At 35.8% G+C, this 24,282-nt stretch overlaps 1 protein-coding gene across 2 annotated transcripts in view; it reads right to left on the bottom strand.

Annotated features, from left to right (window-relative positions):
- Positions 1-24,282, bottom strand: part of kmt2ba (lysine (K)-specific methyltransferase 2Ba) — a 43,513-nt gene that overhangs the window by 11,456 nt on the left and 7,775 nt on the right. The window contains exons 4-24 of one of the 2 annotated variants that reach the window (XM_044137545.1): positions 22,925-23,017; positions 21,781-21,937; positions 17,858-18,131; positions 15,895-15,956; positions 15,594-15,803; positions 14,494-14,573; positions 10,883-11,608; positions 9,059-9,172; positions 8,169-8,315; positions 7,032-7,124; positions 6,807-6,924; positions 5,977-6,087; positions 5,598-5,788; positions 5,410-5,511; positions 4,615-4,725; positions 3,642-3,703; positions 3,386-3,549; positions 3,237-3,304; positions 1,861-1,995; positions 979-1,137; positions 751-868 (exon numbers count right to left, since the gene is read on the bottom strand). In XM_044137545.1, coding sequence (XP_043993480.1) covers positions 751-868; positions 979-1,137; positions 1,861-1,995; positions 3,237-3,304; positions 3,386-3,549; positions 3,642-3,703; positions 4,615-4,725; positions 5,410-5,511; positions 5,598-5,788; positions 5,977-6,087; positions 6,807-6,924; positions 7,032-7,124; positions 8,169-8,315; positions 9,059-9,172; positions 10,883-11,608; positions 14,494-14,573; positions 15,594-15,803; positions 15,895-15,956; positions 17,858-18,131; positions 21,781-21,937; positions 22,925-23,017 — 3,295 coding nt within the window. The remainder of the gene's footprint in view (positions 1-750; positions 869-978; positions 1,138-1,860; positions 1,996-3,236; positions 3,305-3,385; positions 3,550-3,641; positions 3,704-4,614; positions 4,726-5,409; positions 5,512-5,597; positions 5,789-5,976; positions 6,088-6,806; positions 6,925-7,031; positions 7,125-8,168; positions 8,316-9,058; positions 9,173-10,882; positions 11,609-14,493; positions 14,574-15,593; positions 15,804-15,894; positions 15,957-17,857; positions 18,132-21,780; positions 21,938-22,924; positions 23,018-24,282) is intronic. The other variant, XM_044137546.1, reaches the window with a different exon arrangement.

Genomic DNA, 24,282 nt, shown 5'->3' with positions numbered 1-24,282 from the left:
TTGCAGGACAGCAACTGATAATTGTTTTAGTAATCAATGGTTTTGATGATTAATCAAATTAAAAAAGCCACGTTATGCAGATTTTCTATTTAATCACTTAAGCTTTCTTTAGAAAACATAAGAAATAAATTTGAAAAAATGCAAAGAATGGAATTCCTTTTTTACATAAGAAAATAAGCTTATGAAATGTGGCCTAGAACACAACATTTCTAGCTATATTTATTATATCAACATGTGAAAAGTTCAGCCCTTTCTGCTTGATTTGATGTCACTACAGTGTGTTTTTATTATTATGACAGAATTTAAATCAGATGAAGTTAAACTTTGCAAATATTTTATATCCTGAACTACTAAAGAGCCAGATGAAAAAACTTTTTTTTTCATCCTTAAACAAAAAATAATGTCATTTTTATGCAGTTCTGGTAGATTAATTACTGCTATAACTGTGTTGTACTTTCAACAAGTGTCCTTTTTTCAGTCTGTGTACTCCATTTAAAATCAATTACTAAATTAGTTGACAATTATTTCAATAATCGATTAATCCAATTAATTGTTTCAGCCCATAGCAGTATTTAAAGAAAATATATGTCCTCTAGTATGGCTGCTACCAGTGGCTGACATCAATACTTTATAAAGGCAGCAATTATAGAACAAAAGCTTCATCCAGTCTTGTATATTTTATTAGGGGGGATTCCAACAAATAATATCCAGTTTGCACAGAAGAATAAACCAACACACATTTATTCTCACCTATTGTCATGTTTATACTTTCTGGCTCAAGGCCTGTAAGAAACTTTCTTCTCAGATTGATTCCCTCAAAGTCCACGTAGACCCGGCGAGAGACCTCAAACCCACTCCCTGACACCATCTAGAATGAAACAATCAGTCAATTTTATTACAAAAGGAGTGAGAATTAAGATGACTTCCTTCCTGTAAATATTAATGAACTGAAAGGAAAATCGACTTTCATCCCCTCACCTTTGCGCTAACGAGATCCCTGTGTTTGTAGCAGTACACCTTCCTATCCTGCTGGAACACACACTTATCTGCACGAGCGCACATGAAGTGATAATTACTCAAGCAGGTGGCGAGGCAGCAGCCCACTGTGGCTCCACACTGACCACAAAGATCACAGCGCTAGATGAAGAAATATCATAAACAAACAAAAAGGAGATATTAGAACTGCAATAAAATAAACTATATGCTGTGTTAGCAGGCTTACAATGTGCATCTCTGACATAAAAACCTGAATGAAAAGTAGTCTGGCTGGCTGGAGATACTTATTTTTCTCAGCTCAGATATCGATTAATATAGCAAGAAATAACATCCAGAATCCAAATAATATTCAACATTACACCTTCTTTTTGCAAAATCTAAACAAGACTGTAGGAACCAGGCCTTTATCACCACATATCAGGGATCTGCAACCTCAGTCCAGCTAAGTAAAACTGTTTTTTAAGGCTTTACAGCTGAAAAAGTTACGTAACTTTTTGTGAAAAGGCAACTAAAAATGTTTTAATAAATGTCTAAAATAAAGTTTTTGGTCATTTTTAACAAAACCAGTATTTGATTTATGTTTGCAGATTGTAAAACATTTATAAAATACAAAAAATGGCTAAAATGACTTTATTTTCAATAAAACAATGAGGAAAAAAGTAAATAAATATTACTGATATTTGCGTCATTCTGTTGTGGAAATTTAATTCAGGATTTATTCCATACATAACTAAAAAAAAACTGCTAAAATCTGCATTTTATATCAATATATTTTTTTGTAATTGTTGGTTCTCCACTGCTTTAGCCAAATTATTAAGGAAGATTGCAGACCCTTGGCATACGTTAACAGTTTGTCATAATTACCAAGTGGCGCCCCCTTGAGACAGCACTGTGCACTTGTAGAAGAGCGCTGTTCTGCTCATAGACCTCTGCAGACCACAGGCAGCAGTTCATGTGGGCCCACTCATTCTGCCCCAGGTACAGCAGCCGCCCTGCGTCCTGTAGCACAAAAACACACGCATCACTAATCCATCATGTGGTAAAAATGAAACTTTTACGCTATGATAACGGTTCAGACGGTTGTAAAATTCAAGAACTTTTCAAGTATTTTCTAGGTGAGTTTTCAAACTTTTCCAGCACCACATTTTGGAGATAAAAACAATTCAACTTAACTCTAAAAAGAGGAAAAAAAAGACAGTTTAAATTCAGTATGACATAATTTATTGCTGTTATTAATAGCAGGGACAAGGGCTCAACAACAAACCAATAATATATATATGGCAACAGACATGAGATCAAATAAATAGAGATTCAATAACAACCTGTCAACTTTTAAGCAAGTTTGGTGGAATAAACTGACACTGACACTTTGGTCACCTAGCAACTCACTGCTCTTTTGTTACCTAGCAACAACCTGTTGAGTAACTGCCGCAGCAGCAGTTAAAATTTTCACAACTGTGCCTCATAACTGCTTAAAAATAAGAAAATAACAGCGTGGAATGAAAACTGAATAAAACATGAAAGATCATGCCACTAGTTTTGCCGTATTTCAGATATTTAAAACAGAAAACTAATCAATAATTCTCAATATCAACGGATGTAAAATGCTTACATCGTGATACATTTTTTCAGCCATATCATCCAGCTGTAGCCAGGATAAAGTAAACTAAAATATAACAAAGTTTAGTTTTGAAACACACACCTAACACAAAAGAATCGTGTAAGAACAAAACACTAATTTAACACTAATTAATAACTGACATCTAAAATATAAGATCACCTTTTATTTCAGTTGCAGAGGTGAATAACTCATTGAAAAATTAGGAATAATAAATACTCGGTAGACTGAATAAATCTGTGTTAAATTACTGGTTTTCACTCAGATTAAATGTTTAAAGCACAATATAAAAAATAATCACTTGACTTTCAGAAAGGCTCCTTTTCTCTGAGAAGTTTATTTGAAAATTACTGCAGAACTAATAGAATACAATTTATTGGTCCCAATAGGAAATTGTTTAAATCCCAATTTAATTAGTTGAATTTACCTTTGGGATCAATAAAGCATTTTTAAACTTGAATCAAACTCTTATATGGACTTTATACAGAAATCAAGTACTTTCCAAACCTTGACATTCAAGCTTTTTCAAGTATTTTTCTAAACCGTACAAACCGTGCGATAAATAAAAGCTAAGTACATTTTCAGCATCTAAGACAGGTAATAGATTTCTGCAGAAACTCACGCTGGGAGCAGCATCTCCATATTGCTGGCACAGAGCACATTGTCTCAAATCCTTCATCTTAGTCGTATCTGGAATTAAAAATTAACACATAAACTAGAGAAAACAAACAGCTAAATAGCTCATTTTAGAGGGGGAACATGGTTCTCCACCTTGTGGACACTCGGGGGCGCCGATCGTAGAACGAGAGTCCGACGTAGCGACCGATGACGGCGTGGCGCCGGTCTGAGCCTCCCTGGTACGGTAAGCTCGCTCCATCCACTGAGCGTAGCTGTGCTCCTTCGAAGGAGGAAGCACGGCCTCGGGAAGCATGCCACTGAACAGCAAAAACAATACAGAGAGCTACAAAACACCTGCTTTAAAAATAAAATAAAAAAACGTTAGCAAAGACTCGCTGAGTGTGCTCACCTTGGCAACTCTTCAGAGAAGTGATGGCACGAAGAAAACCAGCTGAAAACCCGTTTCATAACCTGCCAGAAAAACAATTTAAGTTTAAATATTAGCTGACTTTAAACAAACAGCCTCATGTTTCCGCCATGGAAGCCAAGAATACACAATAAGAACATTCATACAGCTTAAAGATGGATTTTTTTTTTTCCAAACAAGATCTGATCTTAGTCAATTTTTTCTAAAAAGCAAACAAAAAAATAAAGAAAAAATTATAAATGACAGAAGATTTGAAAAAAAAAAAAATTGCTTTCTGTGAGTTGAATGATGGACTATTAGTTCCAACCTATAATTTTTTCCTTAATTATGGGAAAACAGTCATAATATAAGAAGAATGAAGATGCAATTTTACCAGAAAAATTTTAATTTTAATTTTAATGAAAAAAAAAGTTTCTATAGTTATCAGGATTTGACACGACCAGCTTATTCATTATAGATAATTCCTTTAAAAGGTCCTGCTACTAATAATAATTTGATGCTAAAGTGTTAAAACTCGAACTGTTTCCTCATCTGTAAAACTGATTGGAAATTATAACTTAACAAGATGCTCAACATTCCTCATTTAAATTTTTGTGTCAAATAAAATTACTCCTCCTTTTACAACTTTATTGTTGGATTATTTTGTCTTTATTCCTGAAATTTTAAAATATATAAATTTTCTAGCGTGGCCAATAATAATCTGTCTTACAGTCGATGTGAATTCAAAATCCAAATAAATAGAAGCTGTATAACTTGCTTGTGAAACAAGATGGCCGCCTAAGCGTGTGAAAAAAAAAAAAAATCCAAAAATTAATTATTCAAAACGAATAAAATTTGATTAATTGATGAAATTGATTTATCGGTCAGCTCTAAACCAAATTGGTAAAAAGTAAAAAGGATCAAACTAAAATAAGGTAAAAAATATTCAGAGTGACAGGGAAGAGGAGGAGCTCACCTGAACGTAGTGCTCTTTGGACCGATTTGTTGGCCTCTGATCCTCAGGAAGAAGTTCCTCTTCCTTCAGCCATTTTTTCATCACAGCAGCAACATCGCAATGAAACGCTTTCTGAGAGAGGAATGACACAAGACAGAAATCAACAGGAATACAAGGCAGAAGATGTGAAGGTGGAGATGAGTGTTAGACAAAGTTCCTTCATGTCAAAATTCGGTGGTTTTCCAGAATTACATTTTTTAGTATTTTCAGTCAAATTTCAGTATTTTCTAATCAGTAAATCCTCTAAATAAATTTACTACAGAAATGCCTGCAGACGTCAGGATGTAACAACCAGCAAAAAACTAGAAACAGAAAGAAGGAAAGGTAGAAAAAGGAAGAAAAGATTGACGATGAGATACAAGGGAAGACGGAGGGATGAGTGGACCGGTAAATGCTCTGATGGGCGAGGAAGAGATAGACAAGCAGTCACCTTGTCTACCCGTCTGACAGACGGACGGGTAGTCAAGGTGACAGACGGATGGGATGGATGGATGGATGGACAAGCAGATGAACAGATGGACGAACAAACAGACGGAAAGATGGATGGACAAGAAAAACGATGGACGAGAATGCGCTCAAAGGATGCAGACGGACGGATGGACAAGCATACGGACAGATAGATGGATGGACAAGCAGATGGACAAATGGACAAGCATACGGACAGATAGATGGATGGACAAGCAGATGGACAAATGGACAAGCATACGGACAGATAGATGGATGGACAAGTGAACGGATGAATCCTAATCTACTCACTATCGTTGTGTATCCGTTCTCTCTGAATTTGTCCTCCACGGCTCTCAGATCACAGAGGTGTCTCTCCGTCCTGACGGACGCCGTCTCCTTTGACTCCTGACACTGAAATTCACCAAACGATCTCAGGACATTTTCCAGTAAACAAACAAACAAAAACAACCCGGCTGCATGGAGCTGTTGTCTCTCACCTGGTTACAAAGCAGGAGGTGCCGAGTGCTGCAGGAGGAGAGCAGCTCACTGAGAACCTCCTGCAGTCCGGACAGAAGCTTGCTCTGCAGCGCCTCCTTCACACTGCCTCTGTCTGTGTGGCGCCCCCTGCAGGCTGTGCAGGTGACCTCCACTTTGTCAGGCTGACTGGACATGAGCCCAAAAAGCTCCTCTGTAAGCACAAATACGTCACTTTTCTCCCCCCTAAATTATAAAAATAATAGAAAGAAATTGAAAGCATCAAGTTTTTTAGGCATTAGTTATTTGTAAGAAAACCCACATAAATGTTACAAATGTGGATTTTTATCCAGCAAAAAAGTAAAACTGTAAGAGTAAATCATAGAAATTGTAATTCCTCACCTGATATTCCTTCACATCCATAATGGATCCAGTGGCTGCACTCTGAACATCGAATCATCTCAGAGGTTTGGTTTCCCTCATAGCACTTCTGACAGACGGGGCAGAAATTACCTGGCATACACACACACACACACACAAAATTAATTACTTTTAATTAATCGTTATAATAAAAATAAACACAAACAAAAGAATCAGCACCAAACTCTTAAAATACTTTGGATAATATATGAAACTGAGAAACTAATGTGATTTAAAATCTAAAAAGGATGAAAAGAGTTGGAGGACAACAAATGTTTCAATATTTAAAAAACAAAGAGATTAAATTAAATTGTTTTGTGATACAGACTGTGTTCTTTTGCAGCTTTTAGACAAAAAAATATGACAAGTTTATAGAGTTTTGGTACAAATGGACGCTATATTAAGGAACTGAGACCTGATTGTATTCAAGTATTGGCTTTTAAATGAGTGTGGGTTTTACCACAAATCCGGCTGTTCTATTGTTCCTTTATGGTTTAAAAAAGGAATCTGAGGACTGGCAGAAGAAGCCATATTTGTGTTTTTTCCCTAGTAATTCTTATGTCAAAGCTGAATGAGTATTTCCGTAATTTTATTTTAGTATTGCAAGACAAAGAGACATGAAAATACATATATTTATATGTAGATATGTATACATTTCATTTATATACAATTGCACAGACATCAGCTTGATGTTCTTCCTTTACTGCCATCAATGTCTGCACCTTATTTAAAAGCAAATAGAAAATAAAATCTACTTGGGATAACTTGTGACTGAGCTTTGATGAGCGGTTCGTATGTTTTGGAGCGCCCACCATTCTCACTGAGGCTGGTGCAGTCGGGGCAAAGGTCATGCTCGTGGTTCCAGGCCATATCCCAGGTTTTCCCTGGAGTCACGCCGCAGCTCTTACACCGAATGCACGTCATGCACACCTGTACCGGGAAAAAACAACAACAAAATTTACTCATTGGCCTCAGCTTTTCCTCTTTAATACTCCAAAAAAGACTCCAATACAGTTTTAGGAAGGTGACGCAGTTACCCAGGGTGTTTTGGAGGTCACTGGCTTCGGGTATGTCGGTCCCAAGCAGGAAGGGTGGTAACAGGTTTGGCAGATCCTGCACTGCAAGACAGGCTGAACAAAAACACATCAACTGTAGAGTAATATTCCACTTTTCTTCCTGATTATGATTCATGAATGTTTTATGTCTCTCTTAAAAGGCAGAAAAGCTCATTTCAGGTTTGTACACTTTTCACACAGAAAAACTGAAGAACATTCAAGGATTTTCAAGGTAAGTTTTCAAACTTTTCTACACTTTGGAGATAAAAAAAATAAACAAATGAACTAAAAAACGACCATTATATGATATCATTCATAAGTGTTAGTAACAGTTTTGTAATAGTATTCAACATAAGCTAAAAAAAATCTGTAAAAAATTTTCTTGCAACCTTTTCTGGCATTTAGTAAATAAAAATAATTTTGGTGATTCTAAGTGACCTAAAAAGGAGAAAAGTTTAGCCTGATCTAACTTCAGACAGAATTTTATTTTTATTTTTTTATTAGATGTATGAAAATATCTGGTAACATTTTCCAAATTTAGGCATTTAAGCAAACATTAGATTGCACTTTCACTGCAAAAGCACAAAATTTTACCAAGTATTTTTAGTCTAATTTCTAGTTCTTATATCTTAGTACACTTGAAATAAGACAAAATTAACTTACAAGTAACTTTTCAGGAAGACATAGAAGCTTGATTTAAGTAAATAATTCCTTAAAGTTGGGAAAGACGTTCTAGTTCCATTGGAAGATTATTTCACTTACAAAAAGATATTTTTGCTTTGTTATAAGTGAAATAATCTGCCAATAGAACTAGTACTTAGGTAAGGATTTACCCACCTAAATCAAGCTTCTATGTCTCACTAAAAAGTTACTTGCAAGTTTTGTTTTATTTCAAGTGTATTAAGATATAAGAAGTAGAAATTAGACTAAAAAAAAACTTGGTAAGATTTTGTGTTTTTACCAAACTGTGCAGTTTGGATATCAAAAACCTTCAAGGACTTTAACCAGGCCCTTCCCAAACCTTGCAAACATCTATTTGTAATCCAAGCATTTTCAAGGATTTTAAGCACCTGTACAAATCCCGTCAATCCTTCCGGTTTTTAAAGTGACAGTGCCTACCTTCAACCTCTTGCTTCTGCGGCCGCACACGTGGCAGAACTTGCAGCGTCTGCAACACCAGTTCTCCTTGGACTCCTCCTTGGGGCGCTCCTCAGGCGTCAGGCAGAAATCATGGAAAGGTTCACAGCAGATCTGGCAGAAGATCATCTGCCCGATGAAAGATGTTATGGTTAAACCAAATTCTTAAAAAGATTCTTCTTTGATTTTTAATGCTTTCGCGCATGTGTGTAAAACTCAAGGTCCGGGGGCCAAATCTGGCACGCCGTAGCTTTTTGTGTGGCCCTCAAGACTCCAGATGCTAAATTATAAAATCAGTCCCTCCAGTTTTCTGTGATTGTGAAATGTATGTAAAAGCAACAGATTCCAGATTTTTCCTGCTAACACATAACTAAGTTTGTTGCAAATTTTTAACAAAAATTATTGAATACCTTAGGTTTAGCAGATTCCTAACTTTTCATATTTTATGACACCAATGCCTCAGGCTTATATAATTTGAAGTAATTAGTTGGTCCGTGACCGACTAACATAGTCACAATTAACGTCATACATAAACGGAAATATACATGGATATATTTCTAAATTAGCTCCACAAAATTAATAATTTAAATTGCCAAAAATAAATAAATAAATAAATAAATAAATAAAAGAAAAGAAAACGCAATTTCAAAATCCTGGAGTGTCTGGACAACATGAAAAGATGAAAGAAGTACTTATATTAATAATGCATAGACAGTTACTTATTAATAGCTTGTTAATGGGTTTTATCAATACATTCCGACACAACTGTCCCTTTAACAACATTAATGATCTTGATTTGTCCCAAAACGAAAATAAGTATGACACCCTTTTAATAAACTTTAACAACTAAAGTTTATTAGCGGCTGAAGTACCTCATGTTTCCCTTTGCTGGCGCAGAGCAGGCAGACCGGCTGAGGAGTGGTTGGGACGGAGGTGAGAACGCTGAGGCCACCCATGAGCCACACATTCTGGACAGCACAGTCCTCCTGGATAGACGCAGGACAGACAGCACAAACATCACAAAGATGAGTCAAATTAAACTATTTTTGCTGGTTTAAATGTTTAATTGGAGCCATCTGTTCACTGATGTGTTGCAGTAACAAAAGTTAGGATTATGATCTAAAGTGTCTTAATGACACGGCATCTGGAGAGTGAAGAAACATTGCCTTGCAAAAGTGTTTTCACTTCCTGAACCGTTTCACATCACAGCCATCAACCTCGGAGATGAAACAGCACAAACAGCTTGTCAGGCTGGGCGATAAATCAACTTCATTGTTTAATCAAAATTTAGGTTTTTGAAGATTTCATTTTCATGATTTTTTCCCCCAGCATTCCATTCCTTGGGTTTCCATATTTCAGCAATCTTGTTTGCCAAGCGTGTTTTACAGCTTCTATTTATCTGGATGTTAAATTCAGGTCAACTCTGCAACAAAGTATTATGGCCAGGCTGAGATTTAATTTTGTTTATTTTTTATTATGACAATAAAGTCATAATATTACCAGAATACAGTTGTATTAATGGGAGAACAAAATTGATCATTTAAAAAGGTTTTTGCAAAAAAATTTCATTCTGGTCCCATCTCACCAAATTTTGTTTCTTGAAAATTTTGTTGCAGCTTCTAACTACTTTTTAAACAGAAAATAAATTTCTAGTTTATGATTTTCTCTGAGTTATGAATCTCTGCAGCTCATATAGAGGTAAAAATGTATTGACTAATGCTCAACTTTGCAGTTGTGACACCATTTCAGTTTTAAGTTGATCAATTTCCCAACAATCCAAGTTGGTCAAAGATTGTGATATTATTTTATAGTCTAAGTTTTTTGGTGCATTCACTTCAGCTCTGTTTAGTCCGTTTTAATGAAACTGAAGTTTGTTTCTCTAGAAAGTCTGGTTTGTTTCGGGAGGTGTGAATGCACAATCAAACTCTGTGTGCCAAAAAAAAACAAACAAACCATGGTTTGCATTTTTTACTTCAAGTGAACACTAATGGTCCAAAAACAGGAAGCAGATTATAGCGCAGAGTATTCTGGGTAAATACAGTCAAAACAAACACAAATTTAGTCTTTTATTAAAGATAAAGGAGAAATCCTAAATCTGCTCAAATCTGTTTTCACTGCATTTTTGTTTAAATTTCAGGAAGACCGAAGTTGTGCTCATGTCTTCTTTGGAGGTTTTTGTGTCATTTTCTTCAGTGTTTCTTGGTGTAGCGCCACCACAGGTGAGAGTGGGGAACAGGTTATTAAAATAGTTTGGTTGTTTTGACACAGTGCAGTGTGAAAGCAACCCACCCCAGCTCAAAATGTAACAAAGGTTCCACCTCTGGTCCCCAACTGAAGCGAGTATACTGGACTATCGGATGTGAAAACACTAAAATTCTCCATAAATTTATCCCAACAATCTGCTCACTAATGGTTTGTTAACTTCTGAGGCTTTCACAAAGCTACTAACTTTATAAACAGCTGGTCTTCATTAGTAGTGCACTAAAATTTTTTAAAAGGTAGCAGAGTAAAGGGGAACACCATTTTTAAGATTTTTACTTTTATAAGGAAGTCTTTCTTCTTTCATTTACCTCCTGTTAATGCAATAAATGCGAATCATCAAATTGTAATTTAATTAAGAAAAACAACTGACCTAATTTAGCCAAAGAAAGAGTTTAAAAATGTGAATGCATGTTGTCTTTAGAGCAACTACTCACCTTAAAGTCTACACGAATCTTGTGCTTGTGCTGCAACACGCCCTTTTGGGGAAAGCCGTTAGTTAACCCTGTCTGCGTGTTCAGTGATGCACATTCAGGAGGATTCTGGGAACGAAGCACATATTGTGGATCAGTTGTTGGACAGCTTTGCAGCTCGGTCGCTTTTACAGAAGACGCCGCCTTGTCCTCTTCGTGCTGGACCCCATGTGTGTCTTCCTGCTCCTGTTGCTTTTGTAACTTTCTGCCTGGACTAGAAGTCCAGAAAGGATTTGAGAAAGTTTTATCTGCTTTAGCCGAGCAAACGTCCAATAGAGCGCCTGGATGCTTCGCTTTCGACTCAAATCCCTGAGAACACGTCTGAGACAAAACCTTTGCCACAGCTGTTTGGTATTGTTGAGTTGGAGGAGGTGCAGGCAAACATATTGGTGGAGAATCTGCAATGGGAGGTGATGGCAACACAGAAGCAGGGTGCATTTCAGTGTGCAGAGACCCTGGAGGAGAGTTTGCACCGTTACACGGTGGTAGTGAAACAGAAGGCTGCGTTAAAGACTCCACAAACTGAGGCATCTGCCACGGCAAAGACTGAGAGCCAGTCTTCAGGATGTACGCAGGCAGACGGTACAAATGTATCTGCAGCTGCTTCTGCAGCGTCGGCACTGGGATCCCGGCCCGTCTGGATTTGGGGAAAGTTTCTCTGCGCTGCGTCTCTTCTGCGTTCTCCTGTGCCTGTGGAGGAGGGGACTGCCTAAGCCAACCAGCAAGACGGGTTCCATAGTTACACTATTAATAGTAGCATGCAGCGGCGACGACCAGCGGCAGCGACAGAGGAAAGGGAAACAGGGTGGAGCATAAAGTGTTAGCAAAGAGGAATAAAAGGCAAAGAAGAGTTAAGAAAAGGCAGTCAGCAACAATACACATATATCTGGTGTGAAATATGAAATAAAGATGCTATTTTTAAGGAAATCCTGATTATACTCAATTCCTAATACATGCAGTTGGTGTCTTATTTTACGTCACATCCCCCAGTACACTACGCAGCATTTCTTTTAAATCGTAGCCTGCTTTCCAGTGTAATAATATTATAACATCCCTGTTCCCAACAAACTCAATAAGTGTTTACATACATGATGGCTTTTGCACAATTACCTACCTACTCTGTTTTTACTCATTTTTAATAACATTTCTGCTTTCATTGCACATCTGCTTTTCTGCACTCATGCATTGTAAATAGTCTGTCTTTAGCGACGTTTAAAACACAAGCAGATTGTGTGCATTTTTGAAAACATAACTTCTGAAACTGGACAGTATTAAGTCTAGTACAGTATATTATTATTTTTATGGTTGCTAATCTATATATATTGTTTTTAATACTTTAATAATGTTTTGTGTGAACCTTTATAACTGTTGCTGCATTTCCTCTTTGCAGGACAATAAAGGATGTTTCTATTATATTCTAATGCTTTAATAAAGCACTTGAACATTATTTTACTGCCCTAGCATATCTGCATTTTTTTCTTTACAATCCCAGTAGTGGATTTTTCCGTTTAGAATCATTTTAGCCATAAAACAGAGACTGTATTGGCTGCTGTGTTGTGCGTTGGTTTTAGATAGCAGCTGGTTTAGAAGAGAGCAGCTGAAACACTAGTCAGTAAAGATTATGACATGAAGTTCAAAGTGAGACATGAAGTGAAATCGTTTATGAGTAGAACTATCAACAAGTTGTATCAAAAGAAAGTAAACATGTTACTGCGAGAATAGGATTCAGTAAACTGCTTCATATGAGAACCGAGTTCATAGTCTATGTTAATCCTGTCGTAATTGGCAATTAATCAATTTGAATTAATCGCTTGATAAATTGAAATGAGTTTGATCATTTCCACTCTGATGATTAATATTTTTTTTGAAGGGCAATTTTGTCTACAGAGACATCATAAACCATTTAATTAGATAAATGAGATTAATCTTTTGATTGAAATGTACGGGAATTTTTTACTTTTGTTTGTTTTTTGTGGCTAGGAACATAAAACAGTGAAGGAGAATCAAGCAATATAGATTTTAAGTGAAAAAAAAAAGAGTAAAAAATAAGGTGTCATAATCAGGAAGAATCAAATAAAAATAACAGCAAACATGCCAAACATATCATGATTGTTTGATTAGTTTAGAGGATTCTTAAAACGGGGTAAGTGAAAGCAAAAAAGTTTCAGCCCAAAAAATAACAGCGTGTTTAAAGGGGGGGTATTGTGCAAAATTTACTTTTTTGAGTTTTATATCATGTATATAATGTTATTCCCTCATCAAAACCAAACCTGAAGGGGAAAAACGTGAGTTTCTCGTGTTCTCGCTCACAAAGCTCCTTGGAGTTGAAGTTCCCAACCGAGTTCCCGCCCCACAGAGAAACCCTCCACCACACCTTTCCCACCCTGCTCCTCCAGACTAGCGGCAGCAGCAATTAGCAAAAACCCAGTGGAACTTTGAATCTGCTCGGCTCATGAACCAGACGTTTGTAAACGACCCTAATGGATGGCAGAAGAATTGTTATGATGAAATGCTGAAGGGAGGGGACCTTAAAGAGACAGAGGCCCATTTCATCAGATACAGCTTTGATGCAAAGTCAAATTTCTTTTAAGTTGTTTTGATTTATATACAGCATTTTCATATCACCTGAAGGTAACATAGTAACTTTGTGGTATAAAATGGTGGGCCACCAGGCTTTACTTGTGCCCCCACCAGGCTATGCATTGCTTATTAGTCATTTTTTAAGACTTTATAGTTGGTGTTCAGGTATTAATTTTTCAATCTTTTAATAACATAATTATTGAGTGATATTTTCAAACTTTTTTAAATATTTTTTAACTCAAAAAACTCCCAACCACTGGGCTCAGCAAGTCTTCTGGTGGAAACCTTGCAACAATTGTTGGTTAGGTTTAGATACTATCAGGCCACCTTTTTAAATATAAATGACATTCTCCAGTAATTACCAACTTAAAAAAAAAAAACACTAAAAGAAGAAACAGTTACTTTAAAAAACAAAAAGAAGGAAACCTTATGAATTTGTTTTAAGATCCTTATTGGTCAATACAAATAAATGAAACTGCAAAAAGGTAATTGCTAATGCTAAAAGTGCCTTTTTCCTATAAAAGAGAGACAAATTCAAGAATTCAAGGAGGTAAGATTAATAGACAAAAATCATGTTAGTAAATACATCTTTTTATCAAGTTATATAGATTTAAACTGATAAAGTCTCAATAAAAACTTATTTGGAAAACAATAGTTTACATGCAGAAGACTTACTTTAAATAGAAAATGAGTAACATTTCATTTTAAAGATACAGTTAATTCAAAATAGATTGTGAATATAAAAAAAGAAGAAAAACTGAGTAATAAGTCCTGGGCAATGTATTATTTGGAAATAATTGCTCTTATTTTAATAATAAACAGTATTTGCTATTTGGGTGAAAATCTAATTTCACAGTGGAAGAAGAACCTAAGTTGTTAACAAAAAATAAATTAATGAAAAAAAAAAAGGAAAGCATTTTCCAACAAATACAATTTGGCCCAGTCTTAATTAGGTAGGACGTAGACGTCAAGAAGGACGGTGGTGTTGTCTTTACCTTGTACGATCTCTGTCTTCTGGGGAATCCCCGACGATTCCTGGAGTCAGTGAACTGGTCGTCCTGCAGCAAAACACCATCTAGAGCACAAATAAAGAAAAATACATCAGAGATTCATGATTAGGAAAAAGCTAAAATCAGAATAAAGTTCTGTTTGAGGGTGGAAGGGGTGACGTTCCCTGGTTTTTCTACTTGGTTCCTCAAATAGAAAAAAGATGTTTTAAAGACTGTCAGAAATTGTTTTTTCATTTCCAATGAATGTTATACAAAAGAAATTAAATTTTCTGAAGTCTTAAAACAAGAAAACAAAGAAAACAAAACAGAAATCAGAAATAAAAGTGTAACTGAAGTGTGTTTGAAAATAAATCATCAATGGGAGTTGATGGTACAAAAGATGCAGAAGAGATGAAAATTATTCTTTTGGTTTAACAAACAAATACATCTAATAGAGATAAAAATCAACATAAACTACACAATCTGGTAAATTTTAATCCTATTTTTTTTGCCTTTGAGCAGAGTAACACCAACAACAACAACATAGAACCAGATGGATTCAGCATCTATGCACCACACGTCTGGAACAAACTTCCAGAAAACTGCAAAGATGCCAAAACACAGTTCCTTCAAACCAAGACTAAACACCCAGCTGCTTATAGTTACTTCTGATTAATAATAACTGGAACATTATTCGATTGCATTGGACAAAATATATTGTTTTGTAATTGGCTAATATATTGTTTTTTATTATGTAAAGCACATTGAACTACGTTGTTGCTGAAATGTGCAATGCAAATAAACTTGACTTAACTTTTTTTTTATTCATACGTAGAAAATTAAGTTTAAAAAAGTCCAGGAATCAAGGTAGGTTAAAGAGAAACACGCTGACATCAAATTACTTACTTTTCATAGTTTAACATTAAATCAATGCAACCAATGTTTTAATTTCGGGACATGAAGTCACTCAAAATGCTAAAACGACTCCCTTTAAATCTGATCTTGAACCCTGATATGTGGTGAATGCTTTTAAAAAATGTGATCACCTACAGTAAGCGTCTTTTGTTTTCAAGAGGCTTAAAAATTGTCCTGTTGTTGTTAATTACCTTGGCGTGACGAAGCAGCTGCGTTTGGATTGCCCGCCTTGTCCTTCTCCGTTTCTTCCTCCTCTTCTTCGGATTCGGACTTCAGCAACCTGCTGTAGGAGCGCGGCTTGATTTTACGCAGCGACTGCTTTCTGATTCCTAGCGCTGTTGATTCTTCGCCGCCGTTCACATCACTGCCGGACGCTGAGCCTGAATACAACCTCGAATGGACTGAGAAAAGGAGCATCATGATTCATTTAAATTCAATAATGTAAAAGATAAAACTATTAGAACTCCGTTCAAGTCTTACTAGGAAACCTACGTTTTAGTGGTTTTAGTGTGCGGTGAATCTTTGCTTTCACGATTCGGTCGCACTTCCTGTATCTGTATAAGAAACGGGAAAAACAAAATTAAAACGCAAAAAGTAAAATTTCTCTGTAGACATCTATAAATGTGTTGAACTGTAAGAGTCAACTTGCCTTTTTTAACAGGATTGTTTAAAATGTGTTACTGGAAGGAATAAAGAGTATTTTCATGTTTTATGTAAAACATTTTAAACAAAATTTTAGCTACAAATTAACCATTCCAGACCTCGATATAGCAGAAATCACCTCAGATTAAGATGGAAATGACTTGAGCAAAACTAAACTGTAAAAACTTCAACACATGAAATGTATTGTTGCATTAGGAGTCTGAATTGTGAGTCACAAAAATATCTTGCTTTCTGGTTAACTAGTCCATGCTAAGGTAGCTTCTGCTCATAAAGTCCAGAATGAAATCCTTGCCAATTTCAAACCACTCTTTCTTTTTTTTTTTTTTACCTTTTGTTCTGTTACAACCACAAACTTCAGTCCATTTCTTTGAGATTTAATGTAACAAAAACACCACAGGGAATGGTGGCGGAAGATTGTATTTAAAATTTTAACTAATAAAAGTCTGGAAAGTGTGCCACACACAGGAAATAGATATTATACAAAACTAGGAATCTATTTTTATATTCTTCATGATTTGTATGAAAAAAAGCCGCAATTATTCATCTGGTTTTACTGAAACACAAATCTTGTAGCCCAAATAGGAAAACAATTAAGCCTAAAAAGTAACACGAGTTTTACTTTTTACTTATATTTTGTATTTATAATGATTTACTGATTCATTTCTAAATATGTCTGGCTACTTTGTTAATTTCAATAAAATTCTATTTTTTTATTACTGAGCAAATAAATAAAAAAGGAACAAAAGTTTGTTTTAAAAGTGTGAGCGACGAAAGACTGTTTATGTTCGTTTCTGCGGCAACGCAAAGATGGTTTTCATTGAACATATTGATACACATTAAGAAATATTTGCAGTTTGAACTATTAAAATAGGGAGTTATGAGTGTTTTAAAGGATGATTCAAGTACTGAGTTTGACTGTAAACGTTTTGTTGTTATTGTGCAAATTTGATTTAGATTAATGAGATAGAATGGCTCAGTCAAAATCCAGATCTAAAAGAAAATTAGATTTTGTGGCAGGAATTTGAAAATTGATGTTTATCACCACATCAATCTGACGTATTTTACGAATGAAAAGAAAATCATTAGATGTGCCGAATAATAGAGAAAGAACACAAAGAACTGACTATCAGAGGAATAACTCCCAATCAAAAGTTTCATTTTATGTAATGGTGAAAGTTAGTAGATAAGGTTGTAACTAAAACATTAGTATTGTTGTTTCTAAATGAATGTGAACTTGTTTTTGTTGCATTATTTGACGTCTGAAAGCATCTTTTTCATTATTTTGACCATTTCTCTTTTTCTGCAAAGAAATGCTAAACTTTTGCTTGGAATTTCGAAGACATGCTGTCAGTGGTTCCTAGAATAAAAGGGTTCCTTTTACTCAAACGTATACCTATAAAAATTTAAGTGGTCTCCTACTTTAGACTCTAAATGTAAACAAATGTGGAAAAAGCCAATAAAAAATTACATGATAATTTTTTTAAAAATTATTTATCATTTTTCTTCCACTTCGAAATTACATATTACTTTCTGTTGACATTTGTGATTGAGACATTACAAAACTGTTAAAAAAATAATGGTCATTTCATATCAGGATTATGAATTTCAACATATTGCAGTTTAAATAACTTAAACACCTGCTTAAATGATAAATTAATACGCAGAAAATTGAAATAAAATTTGACATTTTAAGCGCAAATCAGATGAAAATGCCGCTTTCTCGTTGGGAAGTCACTTCCAAGCATGCGGTGACAACGAATCAGAATGGTAAGGCGACTTAAAAGCGACTTACATGCAGCATTGTTTCTTGGTGTTGGGCCCGCCGAACTTGGGCTTATCCAGGCAATTGATGCAATCGCCGCAGTCCTCCTCTATGAGGCAGCCTGTGCAGATCCCACAGCGCCTGGAGCGGACTCCTCCGGGTAAATACTGACTCAGTATCCTCCTCCTTACAAACTTGTGTCCCTTTTTCCGCCTCCTGCGCTGGATGCTTTCCTGAGAGACAGCCCACTGTGCCCTGCCCTGATCAGAGATGTCATCATCATCGTCATCATCATCAGCCACATCTGCAGGTGAGACACAGAGGAGGATGGGGTAAAGAGTCGATACGGCGTTGAGTGGGCTTTAAATGTGTGTTTGGATGTTTAGGGGATGGCAGAGCTTTTCACGCAGCCTGCAGGAGGCGATGACTGGAGCTTCATTACATGCATTGACAAGCCTTTTGTCCGATAAGTAGGCTTCCTGCTGATATGTTTCTACTGGCTGCCTGACGACATAAAGCTCTTTAATGAAGCTGGGTGGCTGGATGAATTGTAAAGTCACCCACAACATCCTTCAAAACATTTGAGATTTAATCAGAACATCTTAGTTCCCCTTTTTGGTAAGCAGTGACTATTTGGACATTACAAATGAGAAATGATTCAGAGGTTTGTTGTTTGTAGTAATGCATCTACAGTAACCGTGTGCAAGCATCACTCTTTGCCCTTTCCTCCATATGTGTTCAGTGTACGTTGTACATTTTAAGACATCCGGTCTCAGGACATCATTAGACGTAGCCTCAGAAAAAAAAAAAAGCATCGGGTCACAAGAGAAACTAAATAAATAAATAAATGAGACTTCAGACAAAACAGAGACTGAAAGAATCATCTTGATGCTGGTTCGAAGGCTGAACTACTGCAAATATTTTACAAAGTCTTGGTTTTGTACATCTTGAATTGTTTAAAAAAAAAATCAGATATGAGAAGCTGGACTAAAATACAGATGCTGACATATTCAGATAACAGATTATGTGACCAAACAGGAACTTAATAAAAGAGAGATTTTCTTGTTTCTTTATTTAATAGAAAAACATGTAAGTAGAACTGGATGATAATTCACTTTTATTGGTTTTGAAGATTTCATTTTTGGGAAATCTGGATTTTTTCCTTCCCCCCACAAATAGATTCCTTACATTTCCAAAGCTCAGAGTGAAGTTGGAACGTCTGGAGCCGCCATTTTGTTTGTCAAGCGTGTTTTGCAGCTTCTATTTATTTGGACTTTGAGTCGATCAGGTCGAATTTACGACAGAGTATTAAAGCCAGGCTAGATTTTTTTTTTATTGTATTATAAGAAAAATGTCATAACAGGAGAATAGAGTAGTAATTTTATGAGAACACAAACACAAAAAATAACAAAAAAATTAAATGCAGAATGCTGAACATTTTGTGAAGTTACACTTTGATTATCTTCTTAAAAATAGATCGTTAAATTACTATCTATTTTTAAGATAAAACCATACGAACTGAGCTAATCCTTTTTCTCACTAAAATCAGAATTTTAAGACATTTTTTCTGGTGAAATTGCTTTTTTTTTTTTACGCTACAATGTCTGTATTCTAATAAAAACATCCTTGTAGCCTGGTGTTAATACTCTGTTGTACAACATAGGAATGACTGAAATAAAAGCCACTTTTTGAGAATATTTTCTGTCATTTGTAATCTCTTTTTTAGAAAGCAAGCAGAAAAATGAAATCCAATAAAATTGGAAATCTAGTCTGGTATGGAAAAAAATCTGATTATATTTAAGTCTCATTGCTCAGCTCTACATCCAGGGTGACAAAATATTAAATTGCTTGTTCTCGTCTTTTCCTCCATTTTGTCCATCTGAATTGTCTGAAGTCTGATGACTATTTTCCTGAGACCTGAGACTTGTTTTTTTTCTTGTCTCTCTGACTTCTGATGATGTGTACCTGGGATCGGAGTGAGTCCCAAAATGCACAGCGCCTCAGTGAGTTCATTTGTCAAGCAGCACTTCCTCACCTCATTATGAGTGAAGTTCACTCGACCAGTGTTGGGTAAAGCTTTCCAACAGCGGTGGCTAATCTGTGTGTGACAAAAGATATTTTTGCTGGCAAATATTTTTTAGACATTGAACTTTTAAATATTTTTTTCCCCTCTGCAAATTAGCTTGGAGAGTCGCTAACAAAACGGTGCTCATCTTGATCATATTTTAAGTTGTATTTAATATTTCAGTAGTTTGTTGTCGTTGTTTTTACACTTAGTATAGTGTAAAGAAACACACTATACTAAGTGTTTTTTTTACACTACACACAAGAAAATATAAATCTGCATAATCATAACAAAGCGTTTTAATCAACTACACCCACAGACAAAAACTCTCAAAGCAGTAACAGATATTTGGTACCGAAAAGCAACATGAATGCCGGAACCCTACCTGTATGTGTGGTTGTGCACACCGACTATTTAACTACATATAACACATTCCTTTACTTCGATAATTCTAGTAGATTTATTGAGTTTAGGTCCATTTGTCAGCCAAAATGCTAAATAGTGTCAAACAAAAGCATTTTTTTCCTCCATTTTCCCTTTTACCACAAATTTTAATGAAGAAATTCAAAATCAAATGGGCAAAACGTCAATACTTGTGGGCTACTTGAGAAAGAAATGTTCTCAAAAGTTACAGAGATTTGAAACTGCAGGTTGTAATGCAATATTGCACAGACTCTATGATCTTTAGTTAAACTTGATATTTGAGTCAATTCATCTAATTTTAAACTTTAAACACTCCATGCAAACCAACAAGAGCTATTAAACAACATCAACAACGATTCAAAAGAACAACAGCCATGCTGAAATAGTGTTTTGTTTCTGACATATATAGCAAAACTGTTACGTTTAGACATATTTTCTACCAATAACTGTTTATATAAACATCTATTTTTGTTTCTAGAGACCATGAAATATGACCTCCGGTAATTTGGTTCAGGTACAAACTAAACCAGATGAGGGAGGACAGAAATATCATCATGACACCTAAACCCACCTCAGATTTATTTTCAAATAACTTAATTAAAAAGTTTGAAAAATCACTGATTATTTACCAGTCGTACCAAACATGACATCCAAGGACAAAACTGTATTTTTTGACAGTCTATAATCAATGGATAAAATAATAAAGATTGTTGAACACAATTGATTTTTTTAAACAATACAAACAAAATAAAAATAAACCAGTTAAATTCAAGCTTCTGTTTCTTAAAAGCATTTCATAAAGTCATTTTAAATGTTTTTTTTATTCTAATCTGAGATCATATTTTATATTAGACGTGGAAAAAACACCTGCTTAATTCACAGTAAGAAAATATAAATTTGAGTGATTTATAGGTTGAGTTTAGTCGTTAAATTGCAATATTACCACCAAAATAATCACTGGAATACCTTTAAATGACACATACACATGAATAGAGAACCAGACCACAGGGACATTATGACCAAACTATATTTAGATTATTTATTACCTAATTTTTCCAGAAAATAGTAGAGCCAGAATCTTGTCAATAACAAACTGAAAATAATCTACTGCTGCAGCAACCCTTTGAAGACTCTTTCAAAATTATTGGTACAACTAAATTATATTGGTTGCAAACTAGAAAAAAAGACAAAATGTGGAGATAAACATTGACGTCTTTCTGTTGTTGATTCATCTAAAAACAAAAGATGAACTCTTTTCTTGAAATTCTTAAGTTTAATTTGCCTGAAATAACTTCTTATCAGAACACAATGCATATTTATACAAACATTAAAGGCATTTCAACTTTTCATAGTTTAAAAAAGTAGAATTTCATTATTTTGCAATCCAATCCCAAAGTATATAAAATATTAATTGCAGCTTTTATTGGATGTGGTAAAAAGCAGAAAGTGAGGTAATGAGCCGTACCTTCTGCAGCGGGGGAGAAGGTGATGCCCTCCCTCTCGTGAAGCGGAAGAGCACTGAGTCTGGGAATATCATCCGGCACCAAGGCACGGGGCTGACCCAAAGCCACGGCGGCCGCCCGGCACACATGCTTGATCCTCGGACCGCCAAGCGGCTGTTCCTGCACACAGACTCAAAGGTTAAAGGCCGGTTCACAAGCCAATGAATCCAAGCAGAATTAAAACACAGATTATGCAATCAGTGATGTTGACATTTGTAAATGTTCAAATCCTAGATGCACTTCTAGTCCTGATAGTCCTTTACCGACCCAGAGAGACAGAATCAGGATTTAAATAATAGGCAACAATATGAATAGACACAGGAGGTGACACCACTGTTACTTTGAAAAGTATTTATATTCCTTAGAGGCATTTAAATATATCACATCAAATTCAGCTGAAATTTTGTGGTTGTGTTGGGTTTTCATGTGATAAACAAACACAAAATAGCGCATATCTACAAAATAGAAGGAAACTTAACACATTCCACTTACGTCAAATTTAAAACCTTTTAAAGACTTTTATCAATTAAATTTACACAGAGAACTAACCTTTGACAAGCTATCACACATTAAATTTGCACACCAATTACAGACACAAAAAAGCTAGCTAGCAAAGGTACGCTAGCTAGCAAAGGTACGCTAGTAGCGAGTTACTGGTAGCCTCAACCATCCAGAGAGGCGCAAAGTAGATATACGAGTGCAACTCAAATGTCTGTTTGACAGAAAAGTCCCACAAGAACTAAAAATATATAGAATATACAATTAAATAGTTCTGTCAAGACGAAATTTAAGGGAATAATGTTTTTTTTTTTTATCTATATACATTTCAGAAACAACGAATCAGAGCCAAGAGGAGAGTCTTATTACTGTCAATCATGCTTGTGTATGTATCAGGGTAACATGTATACATACATAGATTTTAAGAAAAAAAGTATCCTTTTCATTCTTATTCACATACGTGCGCTACTTTGTGTTGGTCTATAGTACATCCCAATAAAATATGTTGAAGTTGTAGAGAAAAATGAAAATCCAGGCTGTATGAATATCTTTGCGAGCCACTGCAACTGATACAACCTGACTGTGTGTATCTGGTGTTAAAGACATTACCTGTGTACCATACTCTTTAGGAGAAAGGCCAGCTCTCCTCCTTCTTCTCCTCCTCCTTCCACTCACTGGCACTTGTGATTCCCTTGAGCTCAACTAAAAGTCAAAACAAAGTGGAAACATGCTTTTAGAAACAGCTGCAGTAAATTAAACTTTTTTAACTTAAAAATAGAAGCCATGTGACTTAACCCCTGATATAATCAGACTAAACCGGCGGTTTTCAAAGTGTGAGGCGCGCCTCCCCTGGGGGGCGCCAGAGCACTTTAGGGGAGGCGCGGTGCGAGGGAAAAAGTAAACCGGAAAAGCTATCTGCTTGCTGTCTACTGATGTGAGAGAAACGTCTTTTACGCATTACCGATCAACTCTGTGGATTTAGGAAAAAGTTGAGCGGCGTGTGGAGCGGGGATCAGTGGAAATGTTTAGAGGATGTTTTGGCCAGTGATGTCAGTAACGTTACTGACGTCGGACCACTTTTTTCCGTAACGAGTAATCTAACGCGTTGCTATTTCAAATCCAGTAGTCAGACTACAGTTACTTATCAAAATCATTTTTGCGTTACCATCTTCTTTTGTTATTTAATCGTCTTGTCGAGTGACCGACGTCTCTATGAGACAGAAATGTAAACAATGGAGGACATGCATTTTGTTGGTGGAAAAACTGGAACTATTTTCAGTTTCTGTCGCCAAGTCCGATTATTATAAGGGGCTTCATCTTTTAAAAGTGCAAATTTAATGAGGCGCCTTTTTGGGCTCATTTTTGAACGTGAAGTTGCTCATTTGGGCTTGGAAATAAGCAGAGACTCATAATAAATCCCAGAATTTGTCCGTCATTAAGGTAGTTTTAGTCCGTCTCTCCCTGTTCATCATTTCCCGGATGATCCGTCCCGCTGTGTCTTTGTTAATGTCAACTTAATTTATTACCTCTCAATGACATCGAAGCTTAAGTGCGCTCAGAAAACTGCAAACATCGAGACCAATATGAACAGCGCAATAACGTGAAAACAGCCAAAATAAACGTGTCCGGAGTTGGCAATAATTATAATGGCAAGTTAGCACCGTTATAATTATTAATATTATGGTAAGTGTCGCAGCCATCTGAGCTGTGGAGCTGCAGGAGGAGCTCTGTGCGCTGCGACATCAAACTCAGGGGCGTAACGCAGAATCTGGAGGCTGGGGGCAGGGGGGCTTTAAATCCTTCTTTGAGTTTTCCAGACAACAGTGGACCACACAAATTACTCATGTTTTTTTTATTTTTCTACAATCTCCTCTTCAGTTCAACCTTATCAGTGGAGACACATTGTTGATGTTACCATTATAAAATAACTTACAATTAAGTATTAGCAAAGATCAATGTGATTTTCA

Source organism: Gambusia affinis, linkage group LG14, assembly GCF_019740435.1.
Source record: "Gambusia affinis linkage group LG14, SWU_Gaff_1.0, whole genome shotgun sequence".
Lineage (NCBI taxonomy): Eukaryota > Metazoa > Chordata > Actinopteri > Cyprinodontiformes > Poeciliidae > Gambusia > Gambusia affinis.
The sequence above is the reverse complement of the archived record's forward strand: the minus strand, read 5'-3'. Positions and strand labels throughout refer to the sequence as shown.